The sequence below is a fragment of the Artemia sp. Qi Xiang Cuo genome, chromosome 14 (genome assembly GCF_049724085.1).
Source record: "Artemia sp. Qi Xiang Cuo chromosome 14, ASM4972408v1, whole genome shotgun sequence".
NCBI classification, from domain to species: Eukaryota; Metazoa; Arthropoda; class Branchiopoda; order Anostraca; family Artemiidae; genus Artemia; species Artemia sp. Qi Xiang Cuo.
Window position 1 is genome coordinate 10892239 of NC_142807.1, and position 12873 is coordinate 10905111.

Consider the following 12873-nt stretch of genomic DNA (forward strand, 5'->3'; position numbering starts at 1 on the left):
GCTATATTTTCTACTTTTCTTCTTATATATTTCTCAACTACTTTTCTTTTCTTTATTTTATATGTTTCTTCTTGTATACTTTTTGACTACTTTTCTTCTCTACTTGTTATATATTTCTAGTTTTCTTCTTATATATTTCTTATTTATATATTTTGTATTTATAAGCCCTTTGTTACCTTTGATATGAATTTTGACACTTTTTTCCTAGGGACGCCGTGCTTTGTATCGTTTTAGCCATTTTCATGCACTATCTCGTTTTGACCTCTTTGGCCTGGATGCTCATCGAAGCTGCCCACATGTATCATCTCCTGATTACTGTGTTTGCTGGCACTGAAACATACTTCATTTTGAAACGAGCTCTAATCGCTTGGGGTAAGACTTCGGCCGGTTTTCTGTGGCCCTTTTTATAACAGTCTTTTTAAGGCTCAATTCATGTCCCAACATGCTCTTGGTCAACCATTTACCTAGGTGTTTCCCTAGAGTTTAAAACTCCTAGAATCTGGCAAAAATTGACTATTTAAATTTTCTGGTGGAGATTTATTGAAAAAAATGTAAATTGGCTATAAAAAATGAGATTAAGAATTCTAAGGGTTTAAATGTAAGTAACAAGGGCAGTGAATGTTAGAAACTTTCAACTAGTGAACAATGTAATACATTCAAACACTAGAGTCATATGGGCTATGTTCTAAGGGTTTAAATTTAAGTACCAAGGACAGTGAAAATTAAAAGTACCATGGACAGTGAATGTTAGAAGCTTTCAATTAGTGAAGAATGTGATAGATTTGAACACTAGAGTCATATGGGCTATGTTTACAAAAAGGAAAACAAAACAATATCATTAAAAAAAAACTCACAAAAACGACAAAACAGCAACTCTTCCTCGATTATGCAACAATGAATTTATTGTCAAAATATACAAAAAATATACTTCTGACCCCACAAAAGGCTTTGTAACCTATGTATGTAGGGGGAACAACTGCACAAATAAATCAACACATCTTTTAGAAAATAAATAAAATTAAACAGTAAAATGAAAAACTCATTTTGTCACCTGTAAAATGAAAAACTCATTTTGTCACCCAGCATTCAAAACCAGCCGAAACCAAGCTATGAGAGATGCTGCGCACAAGGCAAACACTACTCACAACAAAGATTTCCAACCCCCGGCCCAACCCATCTTTCCACATCCTGCCGATCCTCAATTCTCCAAAAAAAAATCCATCTAGGGTGTATCGTCACTAAGACGAACTTCCTCACATTCTATGTACCCAATTGACAATTAATCTTCAAAATTCCCACCATCCATTCTTGCCTCAATCCTGAAAATTCCATCCCTCAGTTTTTAAACTCATTTCAGCTGTACGTAAAGTGCTCTAAATAATTTTTATCACATTGGTGCTCACTTTTATCACGTTCTACGCATAAAGTGCCCTAAATAAATATGCACACATTGGACCAACATACCGCTCAATAGCCCGAACCTCTCCAAACACTTCATTTAAGAACCTCAACGTAAGAACCGAGACGAATCGCCGTGGTTGACCCGGCAATCAACTAGTAATGTTAATTATTGTTAACATCACACGTTAAAAATATAAATTTCATTCCATTGTTAAAATCACGTGTCAAAATCACAAAAGTGTTTAAAACCACAAAATGAAAACAACCATCTGCGATAAATGTCTATTAGTGAAAGTACTTTGTACCCCCCGAATTTAAGACTATATAGGTTGCGGTTTTCTACATATCGAAGGAAAATTTTAGACTAAAAATCAAGCAACAAAGTAGGCCAACGACAATTCATTTTTTACTTACCACTACTTACCATTTATTTCTTACCGCCAATAAACTTTTCCATAATTTAATTGAAAAACAATTCCGAAAAAAAAGTTTTTCAAAGGAGAGTAAAGGCCATATCGAACTTAAAATCAGCAGAAATAAAACTATATAGTAATTCAAACTCAAAACGACCAGAAATTATTGAAACCCAAAACGAACAGAAATTAAATAATCAATCATAGCAAACAAACATACAAAAGGTACTAATATAAATGAATACAGAAATCTTAAACCGAGTAAAACTTAAGTTGAATATGTAAATCAAGCTTAAAACGGACAAAAAAATCTTTAACTATTAAAGAAGAATAAAACCCAAAATGAGTAGAAATTAAATAATCATTTATAGCAAACAAACATACAATAGATACTAATATAAATGAATAAATAAATCTTGAAACGAGTAAAGCTTAAATTGAATATGCAAATCAATCTTAAAACGAACAAAAATTATTAAAAACAGCCTTTATTAATTTGTTCAATGAAGCCTTCAAAGCGACGACACATATCATGCACTTTATTTGTCACGCAAGTACTTATGTCTTTTTCTCATACTGGGGCCCTAGCATACTCAAAAACAACGAATGCTGGTAGTCAACGCTTTTCTTTTGCCGATTTGGCCAACAATATCACGATGTGAAAAACATTAACTTTATCCTTAACTGATTTACGGAAGGGATCCAGTAGGCTAGAGTTCAGTCGGATTAATTTTTCGCGCTCACTATCTGCTATCAGTATCTATTTTGGAAATTTTTAGAACTAATTCCTCTTATCACTGTTATGAGACTAGAAATGCAAATGACCTTGCATCTGAACTCTGGAATACTCAACGTGCTTTGTGTCTGCCTCGTTTTGCGGGACTGGGGTGTAAAATTCCCTCCCAGATAGTGTTAGACAAGCTGATAATGTAAGCCAGCTCAAGAGTAGATTGAAGCGTTACCTTTTGGGTGATAATTGAGAATGATTAGAATGTTGAATGTTATTTTTTTTTTTATGTTGTAGTTGTAGAGCTGTGTGCTTTATAATAATGTCTTAAGAATTTGTTTTTTAAAATTATGAAATGTAATAGCTTTTATATAATCTTTGAAGAGGAACTTGATGCAGCTTACATGCAGCTTTTCACCTTTATTTTGTGTCATCTAGCCTTCTTTTACTAAGGCTTAATGACACAAAACTCTTTTACTTTTACTAGTTTACTTAATAATTTAATTTGATTAATTAGTTCATACAGAAATCTGTAATCAAGCTAGAGGGAAATGGATGAGATTTGCCCAAAAATTTCTCAGGGGTGAAAGATCATGCCATATTATAGCATTTTGGCCAATTTAGCAAAATTTCTGAGAACTATTGAGCAGGGTATTCATATAGTCTCCAAATCTCAGAGGCTACACTGGCATGCAGTATACCATTTGTTCCTAAATATAAACACAATTCATTCAAAAATTTGAGATAGTTGTTATGTGGATGTAGAGCTTTATAATAATGGATTTGCAGCCATCGTAAACAAACCTTCGGGTTTTTGTAGATGGCTGCTGCAAATTTGTTTGTATTTTTTATGTTAAATAAATTAATTTGATTTTATTTTTTTTAAACATAATGGGCCAATGAGAGGGTGGGCATGGGAGGGGGACTAGTTGCCCACCAATCACTTTCGACTATTGAAAAGGGCATTAACCCTTTCTATTTTCAATCGAAGTAGCCCTTTTCGGATTTCCTATGACAACTCCTTCGATACGATGTGCCCTGGTCTAAAAAAAAAAAAAAAAAAATTGAGATAGTTGTTATGTGGATGCAGAGCTTTATAATAATGGATTTGCAGCCATCGTAAACAAACCTTTGGGTTTTTGTAGGTGGCTGCTGTAAATTTGTTTGTATTTTTTATGCTAAATAAATTAGATAATTTCGGAGACCACACTGCCTTTCCATGACGATAAATAAAAGTTCAAATAGGGATAAAATCCTTTTAATACACAGTGATGATAGAAATTCACAAAAATACTAGATATTTCGGTCACATATACAGTGACCGTCATCAGTAGCAAAACTATCATCACTGTGTATTAAAAGGATTTTATCCCTATTTGAACTTTTATTTATCTAAATAAATTAATTGGATCTTGAATTTTGATTTGATCTGGATAAAAATTCTACATTGCGATTAATAATCAAGTTTTGTTTTATTCCCGCTATTACTGCTCTCAAAACGAAATTTAATACCCTACCCCCAAGCAATGTTTACCGTCTCCATCTTTCATTTTTACCTAGTCACGTTGTAGAACCAGAAACCAGTTCAAAGGGCGAGCCAGGTTCCACAGTTCCAGGGTCCAGTTCCGTAATTAAGCGTTAATTTTTTCACCGATAATTACGATTATCTGTTTTCAATTGTCTTCTGTGAAAATAAAATGTTTTTTTTAATTCCATAGTTTTCTGTCGAGGACTTTCTAGAACTAGAACCTTTTTTTTGGTCTCTGCCTCTGCAATTTTTGGCAGTAGTGGCACCCATATCTTTTCGTCACTGGACCCTAGAGGGGACAGAGGGGACATTCCGTGTAAGGGGACAGCCCCCCTCACTCGGAATCGATAAATTTGGGGCAATTTATGTCAATAAGGTGAGCATACCACTCGATGCCTTTTTTTATGCTCTTATGGACTTTCTAAAACACTTGTCCCGGGCGCAGAAATTTTTGGGGTGCAACATTTCAAATAAATCATCAAACGGTTATAATCATTCTGTAGTTTTTGAAATTGTATTTTTATAAACATTTTTATAAACATTGTATACACGGTAAACAATGTTTACCGTGTCTATCATTTATATTCATCTAGTCACGATTGTAGATCCAGGAATCAGTCCAAAGGGCTAGCCAATTCCATAATTAAGCGTTAATTTTTTCACCGATAAATACGATAATCAGTTTTCAATTGTCTCTAGTGAAAATAAAATATTTTTTTAATTCCATAGTCTTCTGTCGGGGACTTTCTAGAGCTAGGACTGTCTTTTTTTTCTAGGGCTTCCTGGTATCATCGTTTCCATTGTCGCTGCAGTAAATCTAGATCATTATCGTGACCCTAGAAGTGAATCTTGTCGTTTGTCCCCCTCCCATGTGGGCGTTTATTATGGCACTTTTATTGTCCCTGCGTTACTGATAATAGTTACCAATTGTGTTGTATTTCTGTTGGTAGTTCGAGTTATTTTCATACAAGGTAAACGACAGGCGGCGGCAAACAGATTTGGAGCTACCGAAAAAGAAAGGTCCTTCAATGGAATAAGTATTGCCCAGGTAAATCTATTTTCTTCTTTTTAAGGCTTTTACAACTCGAGAATTTTGTTATAACAACTTGTAGTATAAAATTTTTTAATTAATTCAAAAATCTTTCAGTGTTGCTCAAAAATTTCCAAGGAAAAAGATAGCTATTTGATAAGGAGGGGCGTAATTTGCTATGAGGCAGGGGGAGCAGCCGCCCCCTTCAAAATCTCAGTTTTTTACCCTCCCGGACCCCAGTTTTCCCCCCAAACTGGAATTTAGTTTCTTCAAAATTTTTGTCAAAACTAAGATAAGGCTTAATAATTCAAGCATCCACAGAAACGGGTCAGTTTTCTTTAGTATATCTTTACCTTTAATGTACTATATGGCTCATTTTTTAGTTTTCATTGTCTTTTTTCACTTGATTTGGAAAAATTGGCTCCAGCTTTGCTCCTCCCCAGGATTTTGAAGAAATTACGCCACGGTTTAGAAGTATCCCACTTTACAAGTCTTGCATCAGACCCGCAGTGGTGGTTCTGGCATCTCTCTCGACAAGCACAAAATCTTGATTTGCGCCCCCATCCCTGTCTCCCAAAATTTTCAGGCCCAAATTAAAAAAGATTCATTTACTAATAAAATTTTATCTTTATTTAATTCTGACTTTTCTTACTTTAGTCTACAAAATTATAGATTATCTCGTCCCAATTGATTGCTTCTAGTTCAGGAGCGTAATTTGCTATGGGGTATGGGGGAGGGGCAACTGCCCCTCCCAAACCTCAGTATACCCCCCAGATCTGATTTTGCCCCCCCCTCCCCCAGCTGAAATTTAATTTCTTCAGAAATCTTGTCAAAACTAACATAAGCGTGCATAATTCAAGAATCAACCGAAACAAATCAGTTTTCTTTAGTATTAATTAAAACAACTGTTTCTACAAAATAATTTTTTCAAAGAAAAGTAAAGAACTCCATTAAACCAACAATGAGCAAAAATAAAATCAAATAATCTACCAAGCGTAAAAGTTCCACAAGTCAGCATCGATAAATATATGAAACCCAAAACGAACAGATATTACAATAAATAACCGAGTCAAACTCAAAACGAGCAAAAATTAACATGAGTAGGGCTCAAACCCCATATACCTTCCCAAGGCCAGAACACAATTTGCACTTTACTAAAAAAATATAAATGTTTTTACATTTATAACTTTAATAAATCAAATAATATTAAGATTTTGATCACTAAATATCAGTATATTTCTATTAAAGTGGCCCTACACATTCTTTTGTATATTTTTGTAGTAAAATGCAAGTTATGATCCGGCCTTGGAAAGCCTCTGGGGTTTTGAGCCTTGTTTACCTTAATTTCTTTTCGTTATGGATTTTGCTTAATTAATTATCGTAATTTGTGTCCGTTATGGGTTTCATTTATTTATCGTTGCTGATTTGTGGTAATTTCACGCAGTTTTTTTTAATTAATTTCTGTTCGCTTTGTATTGACATAGTCTTTTCAGGGAAAAAAAATAATTATGTAAATCTTTTCGTTTTTTAAGACTTTGTAGTTTGGCCTGCTATTTGTATACTGGAGAAATATTTTCAGCAATTTTTAACAACATACAGCCTTTTAAAAATCTGGACACAAATAGTAGTGTTTTAATTTAGTTTCATACCTCCTCTAGTTGACCTGAATAGAAAAATTGATACCATTCGCAAAAAAAATCTGTTTACTTTCTTTGATAGCTGGGATACACTTACGCTATTTTGATTTGGTTAAATTTTAAGAGCAGAAGTAGCCCTGAAAGTTTGAACATAATAACCTCAGTCATTCTTGGGATACTGCTGAGATACCTTATTGGGAATTAGCATTATCACAGTGCATTTTGATTTAATCCCAAAGTAAAACTTAGTTTATAAACATAACAGACAAAAGAGAGGGTGAATGGAGGAAGGGTACTAATTGCCTTTCAATAACTTTCGACTATTAAAAACGGCATTAGCCCTTTCTATTTTCAATCGAATGAGCCCTTTTCGAAGTTCCTAAGACAGATCATTCGACACTAAGTGCCCTCGTCTAAACAAAAAATAATAATACATTGTACCAACATCGATCTTTACTATAAAAATATCAATCCTTCCAATCACTTTCGACTATTAATAAGGGCACTAGCCCTTTCAATTTCCAATCGAATGAGCCCTTTTTCAGTTTCTACGGCAACGCTTTCTATAAACACCTTATATTCCCCAAGAGCATAAATTACAACCCTTGCCCTGAGGGCTGTGAGGGGGTTGTCATACTAAAAGACGTAATCTCCAGAACCTCCAACTACGTAGAAAGAAATGTCTACCTCAAAATTTTGATTAGAAGTATTATGTAAAATGGTGTGCGTGAGAGGGAGGTTAGTTGCTCTCAAATAACTACTAACTATTAAAAAAGGCGCTAGCTCTTTCAATTCTTAATCAAATGAGCCCTTTTGACGTTTCTACGACAATGCTTTCAATAAAAACCTTATATGCCCCCTGGGTATAACTTACAACCTTTGCCCTGAGGGCTGGGGAGGGGGGGGTTCATTCTCAAAGACCTAGCATCCAGAACTGGCAACTACGTTAAATAAGATTGCTATCTCAAAATTTTAATTGGATGTGTTTGGGGAAATGGTGGGCGTGAGAGGGGGGTTTGTTACCCTCCAATCACTTCCGACTATTATATAGGGGACTAGCCCTTTAAGTTTCCAATCAAATGAGCCCTTTTTGAAGTTTCTACGACAACTCTTTCTATAAAAACCTTATATGCCCCAGGGCATAACTTATAACCCTTTACCTGAGGGCTGTGAGGGGGGTTGTCATCTTCAAAGAAATAATTTTTGAACCTTTCAATTATGTTGAACAAAATGACTATCTAAAAATTTTTATTGGATGTGTTTGGGGAAATGGTGGGCGTGGGAGGGGGTTACTTGCCCTCTAATTGCTATCGACCATTAAAAAAGGCAATAGCCGTTTCAATTTCCAATCAAGTGATTCCTATTTGAGGTTTGTTAGAGAAAAAATTCTATATAAAAAAAACCAGATATACTCCACGGGCATAACATACAAACCTTACCTAGAAAACTCTGGGGGGGAGTGTCATCCTCAAAAACATAATTTCAGGACTTTTTAACTACGTCGAACAAAAATGGCTATTTCAAAATTTTGATTGGATATGTTTAGGGAAATGGGACATGGAAGGGGTATTAGTTGCCTTACAATCACTTTCGACTATTAAAAGGGCACTAGCCATTTCAATTTCCAATCAAATGAGACCTTTTTGAAGCTTCTACGACAACGCTTTCTATAAAAACCTTATACGCCCCTATGGCATAACTTACAACCATTACCATGAGGGCTGTCGGGGGGAGGGTGTCATCCTCAAAGACCTAAATTTCCAGATTTTTTAACTACGTTGAACAAAATGGCTATCTTAAAATTTTGATTGGATGTGTTTGGGGAAACGGTTGGCGTGAGTTAAACGGTTGGCGTGAGATGGGGGGTTAGTTACCCCCCAATCTTTTTCGACTATTAAAAAGAGTACTAGCCCTTTGAATTTCCAATCGAACGAGCCTTTTCACGAGCCTTTTTTGAAGTTTCTACGGCAACGCTGTCTCAAAATTTTGATTGGATATGTTTGGGGAAATGGTGGGCGTGGAATGGGTGCTGGTTGCCTTCCAATCACTCTCAACTATTAAACAGGGCACAAGCCACTACAACGTCTAATCGAATGAGCCATTTCCAAAGTTTCTACGATAACTCCTTCGATACGAAGCGCCCTGGTCTAAGACCAAAAATAAATAATACATTGTGCCAACATCGTTCTTTACTTAGGCAGCGCTATCGCGCTGCCTATGGTATATTTACTTTTATAGTACTAAAAAGTATTTTTATAGTACCTTTATTGTACTTTTATAGTACTATATAGAAATTTCATGGTACCAAATGTCTCATCTTTCAGTTTTTAATGTCATTTTCACTTGATTTGGGAAAACTGGCTCCACCTTTGCCTCCCTCCCCAGGATTTTGGTGAAATTATGCCACTGTTCTAGTTCTTCGTGGTCTATGCTCATTAACGCTAAGTAATTTAGTGGCTCCTAGCCCATAGTCGATTTGACCTTTCTTACTGATTGAAATAAGTGCATAGTACTACTGAGACAAAATGGTTACGGTAGGCTAAAGATATCATATATCTTGAAAAAACGCTGAACCTCTTTTTTGCCATCTGATTCGTCTGTTGTATCAAAATATTACCTTTTCATGTTTTGTATTGCCCATTGATATAATCTGCAGTTGGCTACGCTAAAGATACAGCCATACATCAGCAATTCTGTCGAAAATGAATAAACAAATTATTAGAAGAATCAATCACACATATGCCTTACGACAGCGCAGTGGTTAGAGCCGTTGACGCTTTAATGAAAGGTATTCGGTTCTATCTTGGGAGACTTCGTTCCACTTTTTAAAATGACATTTTTTTTTCAATGCTCGAGTGTCTTTTTTACATAGTTAACGCTGCCTTACTTTTGCAGGTTGAGGTTTACTGAAGGGGATTGGGCACATTTATTTACTTGTTAATCTGAACTTTATAGCCACCAAACGAGCTATAAACCTCAGTGGATTTTATCTTGTATTCGAAGATGTTGCTTTTTTTCAAAATTTGTATTTCATTTTAATACCATATTTTATATCCATAAGGCTTCAATGATAACAATAATTGTTTATTTATAACCCGCTACAAAACAACAAAACACAAGTGAAGTACTAGGAAAAAGAAACAAAAAAAACTTCTTGTTGGAGAAATATGAAGTAATTTTGAGGATTTGGGGGAGCTGCTAGGCTAAACGACCTTGTTCTGCGTTAGTACCCATAAAAACGTTACTTAATTTTAATTAAATGACACCCACCTACGTATATTTTTTACTCAAGGTGGTGTTAAGGCCTGATATGTCAAGTCCACTAGTAACGCATTTGAAATTCCAAACACTTTATTATTTTTATATTTCTTTAAATGTGTTAAATTATCTAGTCAATTGCCATTATGGCTGCTGAGTAACGACTTGCTCTATTTATGTAAGAGTTTTCCCCCACCAATAGTAGGGATAGTGGCAGATAGAAAATGAATGCATGATGGGGGACACCAACGAAGCTTTGGCTATCCCATTGGTATTTTTCGCCATTGTAGCCCCTGTAATTGTTGCAACTCTTGACCTTTTGAGAGGGTATGTGACCCAAAACCCACCCCCTGGATCTGTCTCTGGTGGCTAAGAAGGTTGAGCTCTGCCATAAGAGAATAAGTAAGTACATGACTGACAATTTTTTTAAAAAAAGTTATTTTATTCTTCCAGATTCGTGGTGGAATAACCGTGATGGCTCTAGTTGGTGCCACGTGGATTGCTGGACCTCTGGCAGTTGGTATCTTAAGACTTCCAATGCAGTATTTATTTTGCCTTACTAATTCCCTCCAGGGCTTCGTCATTTTCTTAGTACGTGTTGTCCTCTTTCCTGATGCCCGTGGTGCATGGATAGCCCTATTCAAGTTTGGACACATAAGCAAGAATCGACGTGACATTTCACATGGTTCCAATTCAAATTCACACTCTCAGCTGCGAAACACAAGGTCAACATCTACGAATTTACTCCACAGCACTTCATCGAATGCTAGTAGTATTGTTAGACTACGTGCTGCTGATAGGGATGAGTTTTCTGGACTGACTCGAGATTCTTCAAGGAAGAAAGAAAAATTACTATCAATTAAATCTTTAAGGGTCAACGACAAAGGAGGGCATGAAAAGTACTGCCCATGCGTAAACCCAACTATGAAAGTTTATCAGAGCAAAGGTAGTTCTTTCAAAGTAGCAACCTGTATATGTCATCTCCCTTGTTATGAAATATCTCCAAAAATAACAAAAGGCCAAGAGTGTCATCAAAATAGCCCAGACATTACAATGACAGATACAAGCAGTAAGGAATATAAAGAACTACCTCGATTTGAGGCATCCAAGACCTTCCCCAGACCGAGAAATGATCTATGCCCTAATATTGATAGTGGAGAAAGCGCAGACGAAACTAGTCATGCTTTAACCCAAGATTCGCTTATAGATGGTGTAGATATCAAATCCGACCTTGAGTCATCTGACGAATGTGCTGATTCTTCTTGGATGTTTGTTAAAGCAGAGGCTGCTTTGCCAAAAATTCAGGAAAGTCCTCATAGTCTAGAACATATCAATGAACTCAGCGGCAGCTGGATGGATGAGCAACATATTCCAAAGAGTTATTCTAATCAGTGTATTAATGATAGTAGTTCTAGTCCTATGTTACGTGATTTTAGTAGTGAAACACAGCTTCCCCGTGTCGTTGACATGGAGTTAAAACGCAACATTAATCAAAATGTGATTTACAAATTATCAGATCTCAATAACGGCAGGAGGCACGTGCCCTGCATTCGATTATCTGGACAAAATGTAAAAATTGTTGAAGCTGTAACTCCCAAGATTCCTCTTTTAAGTCAAATTGCTTCAGAGAGCCGTTAAAATGGCCCTCTGATTAGCCATTTGAATGCTCTCTGATCAGCTGATCTCCATCAGCGATACGTTAAAAAGTTGAAGCTATAACTCCCAAGATCCCTCTTTTAAGTCAAATTGCTTCAAAGAGCCGTTAAAATGGCTCTATTTACTATATTTGTCTATATATTCATATTTAATAGATATTGTGTTTAATTAAAAAGACAATATTTTGAAAATAGATTTCTCAGTAGAGCCAGAGCCTCCTCTGCCCCTGAACTTTTCTAGGTTTCTTCGAAATTCCCCGGAAAATTTTTCTTTCCGAAACCTCCAAAAAAATTGTGGTCATAATAATTTCTTATTAACGATAATTTCCGGGGAGACCTCGAAGAACCTAACTTAATTTTGGCGAAATTTAGGTAAATCCCAAAACCCGGGGAGGCAGTTTTAGAAGCACTGAGCAGAGTATAGAAATAACTACCAATGTAAATAATGACAAAGACCACACTGCCATTCCATCATACAAAACAATAAAAGATGATGACGAAATTTGTGAATGAATATCTTTTTGTCAATCTTGGCTGAACTTATGTGAGGTGAGGAGGCTGATACTATTTCAAAATTTATTTTGTTATTTCAGTTTGAAAGTTTATTTTATCGACGAGCTTCTTTGAGCAAGTTTGTCTTATTTTTATTTGTTTTAATTAATTTTTTGTCTCGTTATGTCGGCTTTTTGAATATACAGCCAAAATAACCGCTTAAGTTCTATTCACTGTCTTCACAAATTGTCTCATTATTTTCTCTTGTTCTGGACTGTTGTTGAAGTGGCAGTGGTGTCATAATGCCACTGAAGCACTGAGTATATAGAGAACTTTCGAAAATAAGGACTGGCGCAATAGTGATGCCTGGGTCCTCTATACCCACTAGAATAAAATTCTATAGCTACTAAGAGAGCAAAGATAAAATTGCTTAGCTATTCCCTTTTATGTGGTGACGTAAAAATCGTTTGCATTGAAATAGTCCAGTGTCTATCTTGTTATTTAGTCGCATTTAAGACAAAATTTAATGTGTTTTTACTATTTTGTTGCGTTGTAATGAAACATTTATATTTAAAGCATGATTGGTGTATTTAGTTATTTCCAGTTGCTTTGTTTTGTTTTATATTTAACGGAAAATGCTTATGAAAATAAACTTTTTTAAATTCAGTTCAGTTCATTTTATTTGATATCAAAAATAAGTTTAACTAATGTTCCAATATCCACCCCAAGAAA

General features: G+C 35.4%; 1 protein-coding gene across 2 annotated transcripts in view; it reads left to right on the plus strand.

The window, feature by feature from the left end:
- The window catches only part of LOC148944120 (adhesion G protein-coupled receptor L2-like), a 59481-nt gene extending 46674 nt beyond the window's left edge, over positions 1–12807 (plus strand). For both annotated transcript variants that reach the window (XM_089100147.1, XM_089100148.1), the window contains exons 10-12: positions 209–372; positions 4846–5117; positions 10448–12807. In XM_089100147.1, the coding sequence (XP_088956273.1) occupies positions 209–372; positions 4846–5117; positions 10448–11632 (1621 nt within the window). In that variant the 3' untranslated portion in view covers positions 11633–12807. The remainder of the gene's footprint in view (positions 1–208; positions 373–4845; positions 5118–10447) is intronic.
- Positions 12808–12873: the final 66 nt, after the last annotated feature.